General features: G+C 46.7%; 1 protein-coding gene across 1 annotated transcript in view; it reads left to right on the forward strand.

Moving 5' to 3' along the window:
- The window catches only part of LOC147232549 (A disintegrin and metalloproteinase with thrombospondin motifs 20), a 78,395-nt gene that overhangs the window by 35,471 nt on the left and 18,208 nt on the right, over positions 1-24,716 (forward strand). Inside the window, exons 12-28 of the mRNA XM_086149440.1 lie at positions 1,425-1,570; positions 1,710-1,891; positions 3,455-3,591; positions 3,874-3,991; positions 7,016-7,111; positions 11,416-11,582; positions 11,710-11,839; positions 12,504-12,630; positions 12,724-12,934; positions 13,519-13,683; positions 14,358-14,528; positions 15,313-15,432; positions 16,423-16,530; positions 17,585-17,749; positions 18,232-18,501; positions 19,845-20,006; positions 20,181-20,357. Of these exons, the coding sequence (XP_086005566.1) occupies positions 1,425-1,570; positions 1,710-1,891; positions 3,455-3,591; positions 3,874-3,991; positions 7,016-7,111; positions 11,416-11,582; positions 11,710-11,839; positions 12,504-12,630; positions 12,724-12,934; positions 13,519-13,683; positions 14,358-14,528; positions 15,313-15,432; positions 16,423-16,530; positions 17,585-17,749; positions 18,232-18,501; positions 19,845-20,006; positions 20,181-20,357 (2,652 nt within the window). The remainder of the gene's footprint in view (positions 1-1,424; positions 1,571-1,709; positions 1,892-3,454; positions 3,592-3,873; positions 3,992-7,015; positions 7,112-11,415; positions 11,583-11,709; positions 11,840-12,503; positions 12,631-12,723; positions 12,935-13,518; positions 13,684-14,357; positions 14,529-15,312; positions 15,433-16,422; positions 16,531-17,584; positions 17,750-18,231; positions 18,502-19,844; positions 20,007-20,180; positions 20,358-24,716) is intronic.

Raw genomic sequence — 24,716 nt, forward strand, 5'->3', positions numbered from 1 at the left:
CAAACGCCTCACCGCATTCCGAATCGAGGGCAAATTTTGACGACCTTTCTAGGAAAGGCGCCTCCCCGCCCCCCAACCCCGACCCATGAGTGCGTGCCTGAACTCCGCAGAGGCCGCCATTCACCTCTTCCTGCTCCGAGGGCTAATTGGAATTGAACCCCCCCCTTGTCCGCGAATCCAAAAGCCACGCCTGCGCCGGAGCAATCGGTTCAATTCCTCCAGATTAGCACTCTCTCTCTCTCTCACACACACACACACTCACACACACAACCCGCACATACATCATCTCACACAGATGTTGTCCCCCCTCCTTCCACCGGCGTCCAGTCTTTCTTCTTTTCACCCACATCACCTTTTCAGGGCCAAACAAAACGGCTGTAAACACAGGGTGCCAGCGGAGGGGGTCGGAATGCCTCGGAGGCCCCGCTGATGCTCACACACACACACACACACACACTCACACACACACTATGTGTTTGACAGTCAGCCTGCGCCCCGGTGGTCCCGTCTGCTCCTCAAGAGGGACGAGGGGGGGGGGGCAGCCACTGGACACTCCATCTGACGGTTGTTTTGGTGCGACGGGGCTGTTGGAAGGTGCCGAAAAACGCCGGGAGACGAGTAAAAATGACCGATCTGACGGTTTCCCTTTAACAGATTAACACCTGGTTTCTTACGTCTGAGCGAAATCAATTAGAAAAAAAACATTTGCGCATTCCTGCCCGAGCCTGCGACCGCTTCATTTAACGCCCATTTTCCAGCCGCGCCTTGGCTTTGCGTCTAAAGTTGAATCACACGTGGAAAAAACCTTTACTCAAGGGATTATGGGAATGTTTGTTTGGGTTTTTTTTTTTTTTTTTTTTTTCTCGGCCCGTACTACCCCGCGGCCGTTAACACCTGCCTGTCATGGTGCGCAGACTTTACACTCCGTCATTAGCCCCCGTGAGTGCGGGGAACACATGCACGTTGGGTGGGGAAGGTTCCAGATCGTGCAGCGCCGGCGTCGTCCTTTGCGCTTATTTTCTGCGCAGGGGGTTCGGCCGTTCCGCAGGTGTTCTCCTCCAGAACTGCAACATCGTGAATTCCTATAAACTCCCGTCGGCAAGGAAACGGCTGAAGCTTAATCGCAGATATCCATTGAGAGTATGTCCCGGATCGTTTTTACCGGGGGTCGTGTTATCACGCCTCTAGAGTTTCCTTATCGAGGTGCCGCCGCTTCCTGCGCCTATCTGCCCGGACGCCGCGTTGCCTCCGAGGACAGACGCCGTCTTGTCCCGCATTCTTCCAGGGAAAAGGGACTCCCTCGTATCTCTTTGCAGCGGCGGCGGGTGGTTTGGTTACACGCAAACAGGACGGAAGTCTTTAATAGCGTTCATGCGTGTTTTTTTGTGTGTGTGTGTGTGTGTGTGTGTGTTTTCTCCTGGCAGTACTGCAGGCACGGGATGTGCGTGAACAAAGAGTTGTACCTGCAGCCGGTGCATGGGGAGTGGGGCCCCTGGGGGCCCTACAGCCTCTGCTCCAGGTCTTGCGGCGGAGGAACACGGAGCACCACCAGAGACTGCAACAAACCTGAGTAAGAAGGAATGATGGAGATTTCACGGACTTTTGAAAGCCAGTATGTCAGATTTAGCAAAGAGGGGCAGCAAAGGCAGTCCATCCCCTCGCCAAAACATCCAGAAAAGGATCTTAAATCCTCCCCTTGTCCCCTCCAGGCCCAGAAACGGCGGGAAGTTCTGCGTGGGACGCAGGATGAAGTTCCGCTCCTGCAACACTGAGCCATGTCCGCGAGGACGGAGAGACTTCCGCGAGGAGCAGTGCTCTCAGTTCGACGGCAAGCACTTCAACATCAACGGTCTACCTCCCACCGTCCGCTGGGTCCCCAAGTACAGCGGCAGTGAGTGGAACAACACGCTAGCGCTAACAAACTCTTAGCATCAAAGAGAATGATTAGTTACATCAAGCTGAGCGCGCAATTGCGGATTTTTCTTTAAAATGCTGGCTATTACTTGACGTTTTCAAACATTCATTCATTTGCTGTATCTTATCCTGCCGTCCAGAGCCGGCTGACGCCCGAACCGGAGAGTCACATATTCACGCGTACAACCGATCCCCCTCTCAGTTTGAGCGATTTAGAATCTGCTAATCTAGTGCGTCAACCGTGAATCAGTTTCGTCTCTAAAAACAATGCATTTAGAAATCAGTAAAGGAAAAAAAATGCAAAAAGAGCTCACAGTTTATGATAAGCTGAAAAAAACGATTGATAGGGTGTAAATGTGTCTGTAATATTCCATCCTTGCATCTATCTTCTGGGGTCACGGGGGATTGAGCCCATCCCAGCCGTCATCGGGCGCCAGGTGGGGTTCACCCTGAACTGGTCGCGGGTCAATCGCAAATACAGACGTAGAAACATTCACTCACTCATTCGGGGCAATTTTTCCGTTTTTTTCCAGTTAACCCGCGACATGTTTTGTGGGACGAAACCGGAGAACACGGAGAAAACACACACACAGACACGGGGAGAACATGCAAACTCCGCACAAATTAAGAAGAAAACAAATATGAACACGTGAAATGTTTGAATTTTTTTTCTTCAATCAGACTGTATCAATAGTTTTTTTGGGGGGGTTGTAATTGTGTATTATTTTTCATAATTTTGGGTTTTGTTAAACAAGAAGGAGAAGGACGATGTCAGTCTGTAGGTCTATAATACAGATAGAATAAAGATATAATATAAACATAATATTGTGACAAGATAGATATAATAAACATATAAAGTACAGATGTAACATAAATATAATATTGATATTATGAAGAAATTCTATCAATACAGTTATAATGTAGACTTCATATAGAAATAATAGACATGTGACAGACGATTATGTAAATATCACAGACAAAATAATGGCATACTATTGATATGATAAAGATATAATACACAAACAATCTAGATATAACATAGATAAAATAGGGAATGCTGCTAAACAAACAATCAAAGAAAAAGAAGAGGTGAATTCTAGACACATGAAATTCATTTGAATTTATCTTAACAACAAAACGGTTTTTATTTGATCTGCAAATGTTCCAGTCGGTTGAAGCTGCAGATGCTGCAGCCTCGGGTTTTTTCGTTGTTTTTTTTTTTCTTTTGGACTAAAATACCCCGCGTCCTTTGCACGCCCATCGGTCGAGAGCTACATGCAAACCCCGTCGCCGGCTACATGATATTACCTCCTGGCAACGAGCGCCGTGTCTGATTCATGCATTTAATTGACGCGCCCCTCGGCTCACCGCGCTCTCAGGGATGCAAAGTGATTATTACAAACAAAGGATTGGGTTTTGGCAGCCTTGCAGTGGGTAAACCGACACCTTGACGAATAGCTTTGAGTACAAATATTTGAACCGTGCTCTTTTCATTTATTAAGATCATTTAACCCCAGTCGCTTCCTTTCTTCCCCTCCAGTTCTGATGAAGGATCGGTGCAAGCTCTTCTGCCGGGTGGCCGGGACCACGGCGTACTATCAGCTGAAGGACCGCGTCGTCGACGGCACGCCTTGCGGTCCGGACACGTACGACATCTGCGTCCAGGGCCTCTGCAGGGTACGCCCGAGTGTCCGAAATCCCGATTCATCTCGCGCTCCAGATATTTAAAGCATGACAACCCAATCCCGCGCAAGGAAAATTGCAGAAAGACAAATTGGAAAAACCTCCAGCATGTCCTGGAAAAGCGATCACGGACCACGATAGCCGTTTCCGAATCGTACAACCTGCACAGTCCATTTTTACACGAATAAAACATATCCGGATCTCCGACTTTACCGCTTTAAGGAATTATGCGAATCACCGAATCACAAATTCTCCCCCCCCCCCCCCCCCCCCCAGCAAGCCGGCTGCGACCACGTGCTCAACTCGAAGGCCAGGAACGACAAGTGTGGCGTGTGCGGAGGCGATAACTCCTCGTGCAAAACTCTGGCGGGCACCTTCAATGACGCGCAGTACGGTGAGTCCTCATCCCCGTCCTCGCCTTGCATCGAATTACGAGCTGCCGCTGAACCAACCGTATATTTACGCCAGTTCCCACTCGGTTGAAAGTACGTCTCTGTGAATGAGAGGGCGAACGGTAGTATCCTTCTTTTAGCGAACCCCATATCGGCGCAACTCACCGGGTATCCGATATCGCCGTGGTTACAGGACTCCCCTTGTGTAATTTCATATATGATATGATGTCATGCCTGCTTGCGTATAAACACAGGGTTTTGACAGCAGGCGGCAATTTGTGCCCCAAATTAGGGGAAGGCAGGGAAACCGACGTCTGAAGCTCGAAAAAGTAATTAGGTGCTTGATCTGCACACTCAGATTTGACATCACTCGACCGCCGCGCGCATTCGATCTGTTTTTTTAAAGGTCCCAGCAGGATCACGGCTGAAGAATTAGCATTTCTCCCCCCCGCAGGCTTCTTTTCCCTGCGGCGCAGAAAATTAAGATTCCAAATAAGAAGCGTCAGAGCTGCGGTTTCAGACACATCGGTGTTTGGGGAAAAGAAATTTGGATACAATTCACCTGAGCCGAGGCTTTAACCTAGGAAAGTTAATTCACCTGATCATCCGAACGTGTCGGATTGGACGCCATCATATTTACTTTCCTGAAAGTCTGCATATAATCAATTGCATAGAATCAATGTCTGCGGTATCTCTGTGGTGATAATAGTGGTGATAATCCCTGGACTCGTGCAGCAGATGCAAGCCCTGGGCTGACTGGGGAGTAAATTAAAACCAAACATCTGCAGAAAATGTAAAAATGGATGGGCATTTTTCATCTCTTTGTAGAAGAAGGGTCAGTTTGTGGATTATTGGAATCGTCACTGTAAGTTTTATAAGACGATGGGGGTGAAATTTGATTAAGGGGCGCACAGCAGTGCAATGGGTAGAGCTTCCACCAAAAAACATGCATGAGCTTCAATGGAGACCCCAAATTGACTCCTAAAGTATGAATGAGACAAAAATTTGTTCCCCTCTTTTTCTTCTATGGTCAAATTGTGCTTCGGAGATGCTTAAGAAACCATCAGACACCGTAGACTGATTTTATCTTTCAGCAGGTGATCATGTTTCCTGGAGTGATCACTCAGGAGTCACGGGTCCGTGGCTCACGCCTGCAGATTCAGTAAACCCAGGATGGGATGTTGTAATCTGACACATACGAGAGACTGGTGAAAAACAAGCCTGAATTTGGGAGCACATGTTCAGTAGTTCACCTTGATTTCCTGTGGGGTTTCTGCCTCAACACTACACACCCTCAGGAAAAGGCGTCCAGCTGCAGGTGATCAGTCCCAAGCTTACGCTCCATGCCCGATTGGTCGGTGGAGTTGCCTTCCAAAAAAAGTGGTAGCCTCCCCACGGGACGATGCAAGGCAGGGTTGTCCTCTTTCCTGAGTCAAGCGATGACAACCGCATACCCCAATCAGTCCATTGTACAAGAACCAAGAACTCCAGACTTGATAAACAAACCACAGAAAAATAGAGCAAACAGGAAACCTGTGCCAAGAAGCAACCCGGTCTTTTGCCTCAAACTATTAATCCTGCGATATTGTTTTTATTGGTCTCGGCAAGGGATGCATGTTTGAGGTAAACCCCGCCATTCCTCACGAGCGGCATAGCTTTGCCTCCTTCCCCCCCCCTCCCCTGGGTGGCGGGTTAACCGTACACCCCTGGGTCAGTCTGTGGCGGCGGAGGATTTTGTGTGTGGTCATTTGCTAAGCTGAGGGATCTTAGAGGCTTTTGATGGCTTGTCCATATCACGTTCCTTCAGTTTCATGTTTTCCATCCTGCCCCCCAGGGGCCGGGGAACTTCTTTTTTTTTTTTTTTTTTTTTTAAAGTCGCCAGTCAGAATTTGAGAAAGCTTCTCGTGCCACCTTATCACTTGTGATATCTGCGTGGTTGATTAAGAGATATACAGTCCAAGTGCTGCCCCCGAGTGGCTCAGTTTGTTGGCTCATCAGATCACACCCCAGCTCTTTACTCCTATTCCACTCTCCCCACCCCTGTATATTCATGATATGACTTCAAATGTCACAGTTTAATCCCATTGGACCCACAGGTTGTGTACCTGACTCAACTCACGAGGAAGAGATCCATGATGTAATTGCACCAAACAACCAAACAATGGCCAAAACCAATACATCCATCCCATCGCAAGACGTGTGATGAAGGCTCAAAGATGTCGTTACCGTACCCTCGTGATTCATTCGTGCTCTGCTTGTATCTGGGTTGGTGGCTCGCTGCAGCAAGATGGCACAGGCCAACGAGTGGAACGAGAGGGACCCAAGTGGAACGGCGAGGCTACAGGGAGTGGAGATAAAGAAAGTGGAGGATTGTGAGCACTGAGGGTCAACGGTTCAGAGCAATGGAGAAGAAAGGGTGGAGAAGAGGTGGAGACACCTGGTTGTAAGAGTAGGAGAGAAGTTGTTGAGCATAGAGCATTGGCGAGAATGAAGGGGAAGGAGTAGAAGACGGATGAGGTCTAGTTTAGAGCTACTGAGGGGAAGACAAGAGGCAAAGCTGGAGGCAACAGAGGTGTGGAGGTTCTTTTTGGCATTGAGAGGATCCGAAATGAATCCATTGGAGGGACAGCACATGCTAGATGTTTGGGAGATAAAGTCATACTGAGATGAATCTGAAGTAGACAGAGGGGTGATGGTGAAGATCTGGGTAGAAGGATGCTGAGGTTGGAACTACCAAACAGGAGGTTGAGAGGAGGGCCAAAGGGGAGGTTTATGGATGGGTGAAAGAGGACAGCGAGAGGATGCAGAGGAGAGGGTTAGATGATTCTCCGTGGTGGAGCAACCCAAAGGAAAAGAAGAAAGTGGGTTTGTTGTATCAAAAGTGAAGCATCATGAGAAGATGTAACCGAATGCTAATGTTGTTGTAGCCACATTGTCTCTTTTGAAACTTTAAAGTTTTAATGGCTTTCGGCTCCAGTCTGACTCTGACTCTCTCTTTGTTACACTTTGTCCTTAATTTTCCTCAGGTTACAACACTGTGGTCCGGATCCCAGCTGGCGCCACCAACATCGATATCAAACAGGTCAGCTACTCTGGGAAGCCAGAGGATGACAACTACCTCGGTAAGTGGGCTCTACGAATGCGTCAGTGGAGGGGAACCGTTATCTGAACATACCCCGAGGATATCGTAGTTTAATGTCAGTTCTTTTTCAACATATCTTACTCATCAGTCAAAATTACTGTTCACGGTACAGCCATAGGTGCAGGTTCCACACGATCCTTAGATTCCCTCAAAAAGCCTCCAGAGAAACAAAAAAATTAATTGTCATCGATAAAAAGGCCATACAAGTGTCCTTTTTTTATATCACAAAAGTTTCCTCAACATTCAGGAGCATAGCGAGGCAGCGATGTGAGTATGACTTGATAAGGCAAAGTGGTTTGAGGGACATGTTCTCTGGTGAGTCGGCGCCAGAAGGGGTACTTCCATGCATAGTTCTCATTTTATGACCGAGCTACCGGGGAGGGGTGGACTTTGTTTTGGAGTTGCCAGGGTGAAAGGCCTCCGGCAGGTGAAGGGATGCTTACAAGTCTCCAGTTGGCTGCCAGTGTGCTGGAGTGTTTCCCACTGAACGGCAGGGTTGGCGTACTTGCAAATCCTTCGAGAGGAAAGGAGATCCTTGACAGTTGTTTGCATTTTAAGTGCCGAGCAGGCCGGTCATAGTATCCGTAGCCCTTTGCGAGTGAATGAATGGTGCCCCATCCAGGACATTGTTCATAGTTCTCCTGGGAGACTTCACCGCCCACGTGGGCAGTGGGAGGGGGGTCAGTGCTAACCGAGTGGTCTTTAGGTATTTCACTTCAGTGCAAAGTGTAGAGTGGCACAGTGTTTAAACAAGAAGCGGTACATCTATACACATACCGTATTTCTCTGACTCCTTAAGCCAAAGATTATTGATTTACCGTTGTTATATCGTTGCCCCTGTGGCTGTACGTCTCAAATGTTCGGATGGAGAGAGGAGCAGAGCTATTAGCTGATCACCAACTGATGGTAGGATGGATCAAGTGGAGAGGAAGTCTGATGGACAGACCTGGAAAAGTTGTTCTTTGCTGTTGGTTAGAGCTTAATGTGGGTAACTTCTCAAATAAGGGTTTAAATGGCTTTCTCCTGTATTCCAGGAGTGGAGTGACGTGGTATCTGAATGTTCGTTAAATTAGCAGCAACCTAAGAACTCCTTTGTGGACAGTAGCAATGAAGGAAGCTGATAAACTAAGAAAAAAGGTCTTGCAGGTGTGATTGGGTCCCCCCTGAACTGCTGACAATTATATAAGGGCTAGGAGGGGCAGTGGTTGAATGGTCATGGAAGAAATAATCCGGGTGTTGAAGGAGTTTGGAGAGGCCAAGGAGAAGTACTTTCAGATTGACTTGAGGAGGCTCTGGTGAGCTGTCTCGCAATTTAGGGAAGGGAAGTAAGCTTTGGCCAAAGACATTTCAGCGGGGGGGGGATACTTGTTGACTTTAACGTTCTCTGTCCACTGTCCAACAAAATCCAGAGTCAAAGAACTCCTTAACTTCACTTGCGGTTGAGGTTGTACTGGAATACTTTAGTAAACTTCTGGACATAATGGAAGTCGCCAAGAGGTTATTCAGTTGTGTGACATGTCTCCTCAGTGTGGTATGGAGTTCATGGACGTTGCCTCGCCCATTTCCTTTAAAAAGAAAGAGCGTGACTTGCAATGACAGGGAGATCACACTGCTCAGCCTCTTTGAGAAAGATTCTGCAAGGGAGCTCGCAAGCAGGCTATAGCTAATCGTTGAACCCTTGATTCTGGAGAAACAAATGGAGAAGTCGTCTGGGTCTACCAGGGACTCTGGAGGGCTTATGAAGGTCTGCTAATTGTGCCTACATATGTTTGAAGAGCTGGAGAAGCTTTATAGTGTCATTTTCGCAAGTCTCAGCATTGCTGTCACTTGGAATGTCCGATTTCTCGGCACATCGGCAAACAGATCTCCTATCATTTCAGGCTATGACAGCGCTGCCTGTTGTTACTCTTTCTTTTCATGGTATTTGTGAAACAGCTCTCTTGGCACAATCTGAGAGAAGGAATCACTCCATTACTGAGAACTCGGGACTGCCTTTTCTGCTCTTTGCAGATGACATGGTCTTGTTGGCCTCATCACCATATGAACTCCAGCACTATATAAAATCTGGTGTGGTTTGAAGTGCTGGGGATAAAAGTCAACACCCCCTGGTCAGAGGTCACGGTTCTGTCCCATGGGGCCTGAATTAACATGTCTAGAGGGGACTGACTGCTGAAAGTGGAAGAGTTCGGCTACCTCAAAGTGAGGGTAGGATGTGCTGCGAGTCAGATGGGCAAATAGGTGTAATTTCAGGAGTGATGCAAGCAGTGTATTTTGGTGAAAAAGGAGTTTAGCCCGGAACTGAAGCTTTCAGCTCAAAAGTCCATTTGTGTTCCATTGCCTACCAGTGGGCCACAAAAAAAAAAATTCTCAGGTGCGGTTTTAATGAATTTCACCACTGAGAGGCTGGACATAGAGATAAGCAGTAGAGCCCTGTAATCTGAGGTGAGCTTGAAGTAGGACCTTTATGTGGAATGGAGCCAGTTGAGGTGGTTTAGGTATTTGTTAAGTATCTTCACCGGGTATAACATGCCAGTCATTTCCACCTGGAGACCCTGGATTTGACCCAGGACACGCTGGAAGGATGAGATGTCCCGTGGGACCAGAGAAGGCCTTTTCGTTCCTCGGGAAGAAGAGTGTGCTGTCAGGCACAGGGACCCTAGGTAGACCTACTCAGGCTGCATAGTATTTTAATGTAACAAAGCAAAAAGGAGTTTGCAGTCTTTTATCCGCCCTTTGACCCTAAAGTTACGTCCTCACAACTGTCAGAACATTTGCTATCACGGTTCTGCTGTCATAGAAACCATGCAGACTCAGTGACCCAGGACTCTAGAGCAGGGCATTTAGAGAAGGGCCAACCTTAACCCAAACTGTTGGGAAATTACAAGGAAGGTGAGCTCTCATTTGTACTGAGTCGATATGAATGTAACACGGAGGGGTTGTCGGACCATCTGGTCACAGGAAAAAGGGTAGTTTTGGAAACCAACGGTGGTGTCAGCCCCTGAGAAAGATAAATGAGCCAGCAATAGGTGCTAATTAGAGGCATGTGGAGTCCAGGCGAGTTGAAAGTGAATGTAGCGGCGCAGAGCTAGATAGACCCATCAGGCTCCGTGTGTGTGCTCGTACGTGAGAGGGACAGGATGAGGAAGGAAAAAAAAAAAAAAAGATTGGACTATTTTTTCAGGGTGGTTTCAGATGGTTCAAGCCGAGTTGAAGATTTCCTCAGGTCAAATTGTCAGAAAGCACTTGCTATGTGGTGAGGAGTTGGACTCCTGCTAACGTGGACCAACCACAGATCGAGTGAGTTCACACGAGACATGATTAGTATTTGAAATGTCTACTTCAACCCGTTCATTATGAAGAACTTTGTTGATAATATCACCGGACTACAAGAGGACCGATTATATAGTATTTATTAAAAACTGACAACGCCTGCGCTCCAGTTGCAAAGTGCAAAGCTATGTGTATGAGGGGACGTCAACCGGAGGAGTTCACCTCCAGAAGGAGGTCGTTCAGCACAAGTAGTCCTTTGTCGCTTCCTGTGGCCTTGGGAACCTTTGTGAAATATCAGTTTCAAAGAAGGACTTGAGCAATGTTGAACACACAGAGTCTGTGGATTGCCTTCAAATCCCACCGACCCCACAGTCATCTTTGGGCTAGCGACGACTAACAAGGGTCCAAAAAATGTGCCGAATTACGTATAAACACAATCGCATCTAGAGACTTAATCACATACACTCCTTGGGCATGCACGCTCAGTTTGTAATTAACTGCATGTTTCTGAGAACCGTAGTTTTTCGACAGAATCGCCTGCCACTCTCTTGGTGTTTATGTGTTAGTTTGCCAAGTGTGTGTCAACCATCTGTTCTTGTGTGCGGTAAATGTGTCTGTATGTTTATGTACTTGTTTGCTTTTGCAGCGAGTGGGGACCCTTTGTTTGCACTGCAACATAAGTCACTCAGGAGAGTCACACAGTCCAACTCCAAAAAACAGCTATTTAGTGCCTAGAGTGTCTCACCATACTTCCCCTGCAACTATGGCTTTTCAGAACAATAGGATGGCAAGTCCAAGACTGCTTGTTTAACATATAGCCTGAAATGAAAATTGCAACTTCATGTAAACATTCCCATAGCCTGAATTCCACAAGGGACACACACATATATTTAGGGAGTGAACATTCCTCGGCTTATGTTGCATCAGCTCACATTTACAGTTTCCTGCGGTTTAGTAAAAACTGTGGAGAAATTAGCTTTTTTGTTTATATGTTTTTTTTTTTTTTTTTTCTAGCATTATCTGATAGCCAGTCCAACTTTCTTCTGAATGGGAACTTTGTGGTGGCGATGTTCAAAAGGGAAATCACCTTCAAGGGAACTGTCATCGAGTACAGCGGCTCAGACACAAAAGTGGAGCGCATCAACTGCACTGAGCGCATCGAGGAGGAGCTCGTTCTCCAGGTTGCAAGAGCGCATTTTATGCACCGTTTTTGTGTTTCGTCCCTTCCTGCTACACAAAAATATATATAGCTTTTAGTATCTTCAGATGAATCTCTGGACTAGATCTTTACCACCACGGTTTCCACAGGTGTTGTGCGTGGGAAACCTCTACAACCCAGATGTCCGCTACTCCTTCAACATACCCATTGAGGAGCACAAGGAACAGTTTGTGTGGGATCCCTCAGGGGCCTGGCTCGAGTGCAGTCGCATTTGTCAGGGTAAGATCTTGGCCGAGCACCGACATCCCTGTCTCTCGGAGATATGATACCCATTTTGATGGGTTCATCAAAACAACGAACGTACAGGTTTATGGCTGTAGAACTGTGTGTAGCATTTCTATTTAGCACCCCCCCCCCCAAAGAAAAATATGAAAAAACATGAATTTAATAAGACCATAAAATATCTTACAGCTCTCATTGGAGGGAGTCATATTACCGGGACATGGATCTGCTTGTCAGTATGCATTAGGATAAGCATACCTTTGCAACCCTGTACCACACTTTTGGATTTAAAACCTCATTCACTCATTCCCTACATCCATTAATCCCCCTTCTGGCAACCCCAATTTGACCCTGGCCACTCACGTCGCCCGACACTTTCTCCTTAGACCTGACTAAGCCCCTAAAATTTTCCTTGGCGAGGCACACATGTCAGGCTCCCTGTGGGTCAGAGTGCACATTAGCATCTAGTAAAAGAGATGTAATTTGGCGTCTGAGTCTGACACGGGCTCCTGAGGCTGGGTGATGTAGGCCACCGTGAGATGATGAAGAGCGGCAAAAGAAATTTGATATTCTTTGGCTGGTGAGATGTCTGCCAGATGCTTTCTGTTTCAAACCTTGCTCTTCGTTTTGTTTTTTCGTGCATGTTTCCGGCCATGTGTAGGCGAGAGGAGGCGAAAAGCGGTGTGTGCACGCAAGAGCGATCGCCTCGAGGTGTCGGACCAGCGCTGCGAACACTTACCTCGTCCCGTTGCTGTTACTGAGCCCTGTAACACTGACTGTGAAGTCAGGTGCGAGACTTTTGCAAACACATAAAGGCATACAAGTGCAGAACCACCGTCCTATTTGTCCACAAACAAACGTACTTATTTCTACTCAAACAGGTGGCACGTTGCTGGAAAGAGCGAATGTTCGGCTAAATGTGGCCCGGGCTACCGCAGCCTGGATGTCCAGTGTATGAAATACAGCCTGACGAAGAGGCAGAGCGAGAGAGTCGAGTCCCGGACCTGCGGCGACGTCGCAAAACCTCAGACCAGAGAACCCTGCCACGGGGACTGTCTGCTCAAGAGCTGGCAGTACAGCGCCTGGTCTCAGGTACGGGAAAAAAGGAGGGCCTTATTTAAAAGCAGGTTCAGTTTCACAGAGCGCACAATGCTCTGAATTGTTTTATGTAGCGAAGGGAGTAGAAAACTCTCCTGTGCTGCGCACTCGTATCCGGCTTACCTTTGAACATCAGCCCTAATGGCACCATGGAGTACTCCAAAGAAATGAGGATAGTGTGCCAAGTATTGTTCTGACACTGCCGTCCCTTCATATCAGAAATTCCTGGACTGCAGATGCCATTCTGGACCCACTTTAATGGATGCAATCGGAGTCATTGAACGTGAAATGAAGCAGCCAAAGGCACGGGGTGGTCCAAATGCAGTTGACGGGCCGGGGTCCGAATGGACCTTGTAGTGCGGGTAGTGAATGCCATCTTCCAAATATGATCCAAAAGTACGCAAGACTAGTCTTTCATGATCCAATAGAACACACTGTTGAACCAACACGGAGAACTAACAAGCAGAGCCGAACAAAGCCTGATGAAATGGCCCAATACGAATACGAACGCCAGCTTCTGCATGAAGACGCGTTTGTGTACTTCGGCGAGTAGATTGTGCATTTTGTTCCCCTAACAGTGCTCGAAGACATGTGGACGTGGGACTCGTAGCAGAGAGGCGTACTGTATGAACAACCTGGGACGGCGGCAGGCGGACAGGGAATGCGGCGAGTATCAGAGGGTTGTCACTGAGACCTGCAACGACCAGCCATGTCCGGTGTGGACCGTCAGCGAGTGGAGCGAGGTGGGACGTCTGCACACAAGGGGACACCGATAACATTTCTGATGGGTGGCAGATACACACAAATCCAAAATACAACTTCTGAATTCATTTGCTGAATGGTGCAATCAGGCAATGTGCCATTGGTTATGGCATGGTTGGAAATTTAGGTGGACTTTCAGCAGAATTGGAAGGTCAGCACATTGGAAATGCATTGATAGAAACACATGCGGCTCTTCTATTGTTAATTGTCCAGAATTCTGCAACGCAAAAACAGGAATGCGCCGTAAGCTCAGCGAGCCACAGGTGCTCGGGGAAGGAAAGTTATATGATCGCATGAGTCGTCTTGGAGATGAGCTCACAGCTCCCGCTGTTGTAGTTTCGTGCTTTTGTTCGTCCCTTTTATTCCCCTGGAGGTGTTTCAGAAGCGGGTAGCTCCTCCTCGCTTTACCGAGATCAACCTCCTAGAGGTCACGCTGAATTTCCCGATTTGTATATGGTGCATCCCTTTTGGTTATCACAAATGCACAAAATGCGAAAGACTAAAACGCACCGAATTTGGGCTAGCGCTTTTCAGTCACTTGCAGAAACTCTAAAGTCTCACACCGCCACTTACGCCACCTTTTTGGAGAGTCAGTTGAACCAAAACGGGAGGAGTTTTAATAGCGCATCATTCATTTCTAACCCCCCTCCTCCAGTGCCTGGTCACCTGTGGAAAAGGGATGAGACACAGGCAGGTGTCCTGCACCTCGGCCAGCGGCGACGAGAAGCTCGGCGAACGATTCTGCGACCCGTCCGGGAAGCCGGCGGCCGTGGGGAGCTGCGAGCTGCCCGAGTGCGCGTCGTGGCAAGTTGGCGTTTGGGGCGCGGTGAGTCGGTCAAACACGCAAACAGAAAAATAAAGACACACACACACACACACACACACACAAACACACACACACACGTGTACGGGGAAACACCGGGGGAGGCGACATGAACAGCTTTCAGCTGTGGAAATGGATTTCATGTGTGACTCACAGTCTAAGGGCCTGACTCCTATCCCTTACCCTGTGTGTGTATGTGTGTGTGTGTGTGTGTGTGTGTGTGTGTGTGTGCGCGTGTGTGAGAGAGAGAGAGCGAGAGAGAGAGTGTACACACATGTGTGTGTGGTTAAATAGAACAAGAGAGAGAATGTGGTGGGTAATGGAGTGACAGTGTATATTTCAAACCGTGTGTGTGTGTGCGTGTGTGTGTGAATGTGTGTGTGTGTGTGTGTGTGTGCACGAACATGCAACCTGATATATAGACAACTTCTACAGTGTGGTCTGACTCCAGCTGTCATTTCCTCTATGGTTCACTTTGCCCTCATATCCTGTCAGACTAAACCTGCCACACACACACACACACACACACACACACACACACACACACACACACACACACACATTCCACACATCTCCAGATATATTTGACACGGGGTAAAGCACCAACGGATCAAATGCAAAAGCACAAAGTCAAAGTAGGAGGAGTTTGTCCTGTCACATATAAATATGATGTTAGAGAGTAATATAACAAAGATATTAGTTTAGAAACAATTGTCCAATCAAATAAATCTGTCTTCTGCTCCAATTTGGTGTCTCACCTGGGTTTTGTGTGCGTTTTGACTTTCAGTGTGCGGTGACCTGTGGCCACGGCTATCAGATGAGAGCTGTGCGGTGTGTGTTGGGAGACTACGGTAACACTGTGGATGACCAAGAGTGCAATGCGGCAGCGAGGCCCAGAGACACCCAGGTAAAAGAGCGACAAATACACAACAAAATACATAATAAAATTAAAGGTTCAAAAACTCAAAGCAGTTCAAATAAGCAAAGTTAATGTTTCACTGTGGTGGTAATGAATTTTTTTTTTACTGTAATATCTGGACGTTAATTTTTTCACACTGCGGTTTAAACAAAGATGCAGCTATTTTATGGATTTTTTTGTGGGGCTAATGTGCTTCATGACACCAAAACATTTAGCCTCGTCACATCGGACCGGCGAAATTACTGTGAAATTCTCAATTTCAACACTGAAGAAGATAGAAGGGATAGAAAATGAATGGATGGTTGGACTTTTCCTTGTTATTTATCATTCATTTTTATTATTATTATTATTAATCCGCCATGTTACAGGCACTGTTCGGAAAAAAGGCATTTCCAGTGCGTATTTGTGGATGTTAACGGTATGTATTTAATTTAAAGTTAAAAAAAAATTCTGTGTGAATATTTCATGTAACCTGCGGCTTACAGACAAGTGCGGTCCATATATGGACCCATATATTTATTTAGTCATTTTTAGCCGGTGCAGCTTATATTCAGGTGCGCTCAATAGTCCAGAAATGGCAGTACTTACATGAGTTGTGAATGAGAGAGACAGTTTGTATGTCTCTATATGTGACTCTATATGTGACCCCTCTCGCTCCAGCACCACAGAGATGAGCAGAGATGAACGTCAACCCCCGCAAACACAATAACGGTGTAACAACACCGTTTTGTTTTCTTGTGACAAATCAATTCGGTTACCACGACGGCTTGTTACGATGATGTCAGACACGAGTCAGTTTGGAGGGAAGTTTCTTAAACCCCTCCGTTTTCTCCTCCAGGTGGTTAGATTTCTTCAGGACAGGGTCGGTGGAGTACGGCATGTCCACCATTTACCATCTGAAAGTTGATTTGGAGTGTTGCGAAACTCACCAGTTGACCACCTCCGGATCATCGATGTCCCTGTGTTTGTTTCTTCAAGGACTGTGAGATGCCAGTGTGCCTGTGGTCCTCTCCGGCAGAGAGCACCCCTCGCCCCGACACCTCTGCACAGCTCCTGACGCAGTGGAGATTTGGCTCCTGGACAGCGGTAAGGATGTGATATTGATTACTCGGGCCTCTCCGGGGACTTCAAGGGGTGTGAAATAGGCTACAAGGTTAAAAGACATAAGTAGTGGATTGATGACCGTAAGGCTTCTTCATCTCGCCGATGCTTCGTGTCGTGTCTCGCTGCAAATCAAAAACAGATTCCAAATGCCTGCGTCTTCAGTTTCCGAGATTCAACCACATTTACCAATCTGCAAATTGGTGTGTGCTTGTGTGTCAGGGGGCCTGCCGTTGGACGCCCGCAATCCACGCACTGCTGGCTAACACACACGCTCGCTCATGTGATTACGTGAATGTATGCGTACACATTCATACCATCCTGGGTCCAAAAAAGTGAAGTTTTCGTGGAGACGTGTTGGTTGGAACTTGTTTGTGGACAACCAGCAAATTGGGGGAGGGGGTCAAAAAATACTGAAGGCGAGCACTTTGGTGCCCAGAATCTTTGCAGCTTTGTAAGAGGACAAAGTTAGAGCAGTTGTTTTCTTGGATCTGATCATTCTCGGTTCCTTTACCCTGGCTCCCGCTAGCCTGTCGAAGTGTTGTTTAGCAAGGCGCTGAACCTCCTAACTACTGCTAAGGGGCTGCCTGCTGCTAAGGGTTTGCCCTTGATGGTTGGTTCAATCTGGTGTTTTGTTGCTAATACAGTGAATGTCATATGAACAATGTCATGATAAATGACTTTATCGTTGTGGCGGATGGGAATGTTTCTTGTGATGCTTTTCTAAATGTCCAGGGAACAAGGGAAACTCTCAGCAGTCAATAGTCATGAATGCATCATTACACTTTGAGACGACCACTCTAGTATAGCATAGTACAACTGTACAGGCCAACCTTAGCAACCAGCCACTGTCCGTTAAGTCCAGTTCACTGGGAGTTTCAGAGAAGGAAGAGGTATCTTGTCGCAAATGGGACCAGAGCAAGCCGGACTACATCTCACTGTACTGCTTTGTGCAAATGTGGTCTTTTGCTGGTGGTGAATTCTGAACCATACCACAACGCCATAACTGGCCAACATGTATCACCGCTCTGTTCATCAGTGCTCCGTGTCCTGCGGCAAAGGCAAGAAGGCACGCTACGTCAGCTGCAGAGATGCTCAGGGAGGAGTGGCCGACGAATCATACTGTGCCCATCTGCCCCGTCCCCCGGAGACCTCCACCTGCTTCAGCCCTTGTGGCCAGTGGCGTGCCGGGGAGTGGTCCTCAGTAAGTAGAACTTTGGCTACTGTGTCCATTCAGCACAGATGTTTTCCAATGATGGAAACTTACCGTAATCCCAACTGATGGAAGCGGCTATTTACTTATATTTTGATCTCCCCTGAGCCGATTCTCCACTTGATTGTTGGAGCCAAAAGGAGTACCGATGTTGGGAAAAGACGTGCTGGGTTTGGAATAACTCCTGTCCCGAGTTTTTCATCTGAGGCTCACGTGAAAGTCATTCACTAAATATTACGTTCACGTCAAAATCTATCTGATTCGCTTCTCATTGAGATTTACAGAACTTCCCAACCTGTGTTATTCTGAAATGTTTCATTTAGTCTTAGACTTACTTGACCGCCGTTGTTACGATGATTTCCTTTGTTGGATCGGTAAACGGTATCTAATCTGAGCTCATGGTATGTCATAACAATATGCCACGCTGCCCTTGAACACACTTCAATGGTTAGCCGAGTCTCCTCTGCCCCCAGTGTTCTGTAACATGTGGAGCTGGAAGGACCACAAGGCAAGTTGTGTGCTCTAACTATCACCAGCCAGTTGACCAATCTTTCTGTGACCCGGATGAGAGACCGTCCACAGAGCAGGAGTGCACCGCCGTACCCTGCTCCTCCATCTATCACCGCCAGCGCATCAACGACCAGCCGTACGGATATCCCCATGACCCCGGGCGGCACCCTGGCCACAGCAGCTGGAATGTGCCGTCGGCGGACAACCAGTGGAGAACCGGACCGTGGGGCGCAGTATGTACAACCTGTGAAATTTGAAGGAAATCATCAATGGGGTATCACAGAGTGATGCAAGGAAGTCACTTTCTGGGATTTGCCAGGATTAATAGCACACTTTCTTTGAGGCATCACTTTGCCAGGAGCCAAGAATTTGTAGGGGACTACTAGATGTCACTCTGCCGACTTGTAAGGCTCACGGATCCGAGCTAGTGCTGTCGATTATTTTAATTTTGCACAGACAAATGGCCACTGTGGCTTACAGTCCAACTGGCTGGGACCTCATATTAAGTCATGAACTCAAACCACCTGAGAGACCAAAATGTGGCTCCACTTACATTCATCCATGATCGGAGCTTGTCGGATATCACAAATAACATATTGGCACGCACACATATTACCTTCTTTCTGGTGAGAGACTTTGTCGTTGCTCGGGTTTAAGTACGCAGTTAACAGAAACATCAGAATGTCCCTTTAATTTTCAAGGTTTTAATCTGGCTAGTACAAGTCCAGGCACTGGCATCCATCAGGTGTTCCCACATTTGGGCAGTAGAGAGAGCATGATTGCCAGAGGAACCCGGGCCTTTGTTATTAGGATTTTAAGCAGCTGGGAGGAACGAAAATACAACAATTGCCTTTGAAGCAACACTTCTAACGTTTTGAGTAGGTGTCGGTCATGCTGGGGTTAATTATTAGTTTAGCTTCTCTCATCTTCACCAGCAGTAATCCAAAGCACACATTACATCAGCTTTGCCCAGGTTTAGTTTGTTTTTTTCCATTTGTATGTTGGTGCCCGGAAGATACATATTTTATGTCAAATGAAAGCTGCAAGAAGAGCATTGTTCTTTTCTTCTCCTTTGTATTCATCGTCTTCTTCATCCCACCCCTGAAGCAGAGGCTTTCATCCTAGCGCTCGGCTCCGTCTCCCATTATGAACCTGATCGAAAGTCCCGCTGTTCAGGCTCACTCCGTTGTCCTCCAGCTCTTAGCATACCCACTCCCACGGAGAGGGTACGAGTCCAGTCAGATTTTATTTATAGCTGGCAAGTTGACTGAAGACGCTTTCCGTGTAGAGCCTAACTCTAATGGGGCGGCCTTCTACCTCGACTGGTTGGGGTACAAAGAAAGGGGTGCGGATCGGGAACACCGGTAGTGCTAACAGTTACATGCTAATAGCTGACGGTGGGCGCCAAACATATCATCTGTGTCACTGCAGAATTGACAGCATTCACACAGATGGGTTGTAAAGAAGAGTAAAAGGATCGGATACCACAACAAGTATACACCAAAGCTAATATAGAATAACACCTGTCATCATGTGACATCCAATATGGCTGACATGCTACGCGTGTGCTTTTCAGTGTTCCAGTACCTGTGCGGGCGGCTTCCAGAGGAGAGTGGTGGTCTGCCAGGACGCCGATGGTCGTAGCAACAGCTACTGCGACGAGAGGGTGAAACCTGCCGAGTCCAAGAGCTGCAACTCGGGACCCTGCCCCTTGTGGAACTACGGTGTCTGGGGAGAGGTGAGCTCCTGTCACATCGATTCAACAAGGAGATAGACATAGGTCACGGGGTCATTTTGTCAAGTCCAGTCCTAAGAGCACGTAGAGGTCCTCCAACCGCTTAGCTTTGACGGAAACTTCCCATACTTGTAGAAGATACCGTCTGAAAATGTGTGTTTTGCTGGACCCCTTCAGTGCACGCAGACCTGCGGAGGTGGAAGGAGGACTCGGCTGGTGGCCTGCCAGAGGCCCAGCGGCCAGAGGCTGAACGACTATAACTGTGACATCCTGGACAAGCCGCTGGACATGGAGCAGTGTAACCTCCAACCCTGCCCGGGATCTGCCTCCTGGCACCGCAGACCTTGGAAGCCGGTACGATAGTACTACCTTGCTCCGCTCCGACGCTTGTATCCTCCAGTGGTATTGCTTCACCGTGAGTAGACACGGCGTGCGCAATATGCCGTCGGATCTGTGTATTGCGAGGAAGTCGCAGTGGATGGCCGGTTATCTAGCACTGCTGTTAGCTATCTATCTCCAGCCCACCCAGACGGGCCCCGCAGTGACACGGCGCTGATTAGAATCAAGCGAAAAAGAAAATACACAAAAGCGCGCAATGCTGCTCCAATTTTGGGGATCATTAAAAACACATGGGTCCCATTTCGAGCGTAGCCTCGTCATTCAAACCTATAAATCAGGACGGTGTTGTACATTAATGCCATATATTTGTAGAGACGTAATGCTAGAATAATATTTATTTCATATAAGATGCGTGAAGTTAATGCTCCATGTTGTTATTGCTGTCTTCACCCTATAACTGAATTACACAAGTGTATATTTGTGTATAAGAGTTAACAAATATGACCTTTATCGAACCCCAAGAAACAACTGTATTTTGTATATGTATCTTTGTACAGTGTGATTAATTTGTCATTTGTCTCGTAACTGAATATCTTATTTAATGACATTGCTGGTGCTCTTGCTCGGACCTCTCTTATCTCCTTCGGAGTAAATACAGCTTGTACAGAGGAAAATATTTTCAAATCAAACCTCAGTCTTTTTTGGTTTTATTTTTTTTTCCGTTTACTTTACTCGAGCTGCGGTTCGGACAGGCACTTCTCCTCGGTCAGGATATTGTGAAGTCATCCAAGGGGACGATGTTGGAGAACGCACAAACGCAAACATTTTAGGAATACAGTAATTATACCTATTACTCCCCAGTCCTGTTGTTTGCTGGCTGATAGATATTGAGCATCATTTCTTGGTTGTTGGTTTGTCGTTACTTTCCCACATATGGCCTGTAAATGCCCCAAAAGGCCCCCGAAAAACAACTCACTCGACCTCAAGGCAGTTCGTAGAGCATCAACCTGTCCGTTGAGTCACTCACTTCTGGTCATTGCACCAAGAAGCAAACCGAAGCACACGGATACCTCCTGTTCGGGAAGCATACGGCGCTTTTCACACGACGCGCTTCCAGCATGGCTTGGCTCGACTTGGTTCGCAGTAACCTCCTCAGTATGGCCCGCGTTGCCGCTGCGATATACACATCGTCTCTGGAATTTTGTCAAACTAAGAGCCAGGGAAGGCTACAGTTGGGCAGACGCTGCAGCAGCCGTGCTAGCATTTAGCGCCCCCTTTTAAAAATGGTGGGTTTGAATCCCGTGTCCAATGACAACATTCTCTGGTCAATCAGCGGCCGTAGGTCTTAGAACCGTTATGTTTGGTATCGGAACCTCACGGGTACTAAAAAAACATCATGGGCACCAGGTACTTTCCCTGACGGACACCCAAAGAGGAACTGAGCCGAGTCTTGCCGGAAGTGCGTTGTGGAAAAACGCTTGTGTCTTCCGTGATGTCGCTTCTTCTCCTTTGGCCAGTTTTTGTGTTTCTGAAGTATTTCTTTATTTCACGTGAAATGTATTTATTTGTTTGCAGTAGGTGCCAAGTGTTCTAGCTTTAATTTTCCGCACCACCTCTGATCCTTGATGTGACGCTTCTCTCCGGAATCGTCTTGTTATTCTTGTCCGCGACCCGGACGGGTTTCCGTCTCTGACGTCACGTCATCGAGAGTCGAGAGTTCGACTCTTTCTCGCGGGACGACCTTCACTTTCAAACTGTTTACAGCGGCAAAATGAAAACAAAAGTACGGAATGGCGTCATGTTGCAAGTTTGCAGCGCCTTAGAGGGGAAAGAACATTTTGTGTTCACCATGCCGCAAACTAATTGGTCGTCCAAACCGCTTCGTTTAGACCAACGGCTGAAAAGGCCACAAAGAGCCAAGGGTACCTCTCAATGACAGCTTAATAGAAATAAAAGAACCGGACATCCATTGACAAAATGGACAAACATCTCGTTTGGACGCGGGAGAAAGGACTCACGCGGCGTCCATTTCCCCGTGCAGACCGAGAGACGCGAGATGCTGGTTCAAAGGTTCAAACAGAAGACCTTTCCCTCGGATACCTTTTAAGAATGATCCGTGTTTTAAACATTTTTAGTCAACCTCTTGAGCGTCAGCGTTACTGCAATTATTATATCTACATTGTGCAGAATGCAATAATAATTTTAATTATCTCTATTTTTTGTTTATTCTCTGGAGTCAAGGTTGTTGAGCTGTTACAGATTAAACCAAATACGTTTAACTTCCTTGACGCTCTCAAAGTGTTAGAATAAATAAGGTACGGCTGTCAGACATGGAAAGTTCAAGTGATAAATCCCAAGAGTGTAATTCTGATAATCCCATTCATTCATCATCTCCATCGCTTCCCCTGCACTCAGGTTTGCAGGGATGCTGGATCCTATCCCAGCTGTCACTTGGCTATCACTGTCAAATTTGAATCTAATAATAAGACTTATAACTTAAGAAATTTCTAAAAAAAAAAATCTTTTCTGGCGTTTGAATAGTCTCGTTTTTGATTCGACCACTCTCGTTGTTTCCAACGGAGTCACGGACTTACATCCCGTTGACGCCGTCCAGACATAACTGTGCATCTGCGCTTTGAAATAGCAATCATCAAAATGAATCATTCCTGACAGAATCATCGCTTAAATGTTCAGCACGATGATCACAAACAGGATGTGAAAGCAGACAGTTGCTGAAAACATCCATGTTTTAGACAGTTTTTTTTTGGTCCAATCAAACGCCGTCTGCATCAGAAAGATGGCGAGCCGAGTTACAAATTTGAAGGATTCTGGAACCGGCGGTTAAATGTGTCTCCTTCTCTGTAGCTTCGTCGATCTGGGCTTAGCCTCCTGCAAAACAAGCCTCCTCGGCCATAATGATTCGTGGTTGTGCGATTATGTATTATGACACGATTGTTGTTTCTATTTATTAAATTCAATTGCAAAAAAAAGAAAAAAACCAAACAAGGACATCGACACAAAAAACAGTCATGTTTAATTAGATGATCCCCATTGTAAAGTTTATTAAAGGAACATTACTGTAACATTTGTGTTGTTTCTCTATATAGCATCGTACTCGCAAACCAACCAAACATGTAACTCTAATTCCACCACTTGCTCTCAGAAACGGAAACGTACCTTTGAGGGCTCAAGGTCATGTTGTCACACAAAAACAAAGATGGAAGACATGGGAAAAGCAAGTACTGCAGTAGCTCGGTCCCATATATACATACCTGACGTATAAACAGGTAAACCAGGACTGTGAAGTATAAACATATTGTGAGTCTGTCAGCAAACAACCAAGGAAAGACGTAACTTGCAGGTCATTAAGGGATATTTGACTATTTGACCCCAATTGACTTTAGTCTGTTTAGCTTGGCGTCTGGCTAATGAAGCTAATAACCGTGGCCCCATGCTGGTGCGCGCCACAACCGCTGCGCGCCGTGCTATAAAAACAAACAACCCTCTCGGCCTTTGTTATTGTTTTATTCCGTTAATCCCCGGAGGGAAACGTACAGATTTGAGTTTAGAAGATGGCTGGCACATCTGTTTACCGTTGGATTAATGGGGTTCTTTGTGCTGCATTTGGCAGGAGCCCAGTGTAGCAACACTTTAACGCCGCTAATGTACATTGGCAAGGCTGATTTCTCCGCGATGATTCAAAAGCAGGCCTTGAAACCACATTATTTATTATCATTTACAGGCAAAAGGCCCTGATTAAATCCGGCTCGCGATACCCTGTATTTAACCTAAAAAAACAAAAAGCAGGATTTTAGACCTTCCCTCCAGCTGGATGTTCAGGATATCTAAGGAATATTTTTAAAGCTGTGGCAAGGTTTTATTTTACTCTCTTTAAAGAATACATTTTATCAATAGATTCATGTAAACATCCTCCATAATAGAATAACATTGCACTTTATGGTTTTGCTCTTTTGTTGTGTTTCTTATTTCATAAGGTTGCCTTATTCTGAGGAACTGCCTCCGTTTCATTGAACCCCCCAGGAGGTGGCAACACTTGTATGCTCCAGTGGTTTTATCATTACATCCTTAAAAGTAATACATAGGATGTTGTCTGTGGTCTCCTGGAGGGCCTTATTTCACCAACTGATAGTGGACCTTCTCTTGGGAAAACTTCAACTTCTTTTATTAGTTCACAGAAAAATGTATTGATTTGGCCGGATCTTTATGAGCTATTTCGCACTGGGACAAAGCGGAGTATTGACCCGCTAAAATTCAAGAAGGTCCCATTCTTTAACCTTTGAGCCGGTCATCGTTGTTTTGAAAACAATCCAAAGCCTTTTTGCTAAATTGCCCGTGGATGCGATGCTAGTTCAG

Source organism: Fistularia commersonii, chromosome 7, assembly GCF_037954325.1.
Source record: "Fistularia commersonii isolate RoL2024-O1a breed Wild chromosome 7, RoL_Fcom_v1.0, whole genome shotgun sequence".
NCBI lineage: Eukaryota > Metazoa > Chordata > Actinopteri > Syngnathiformes > Fistulariidae > Fistularia > Fistularia commersonii.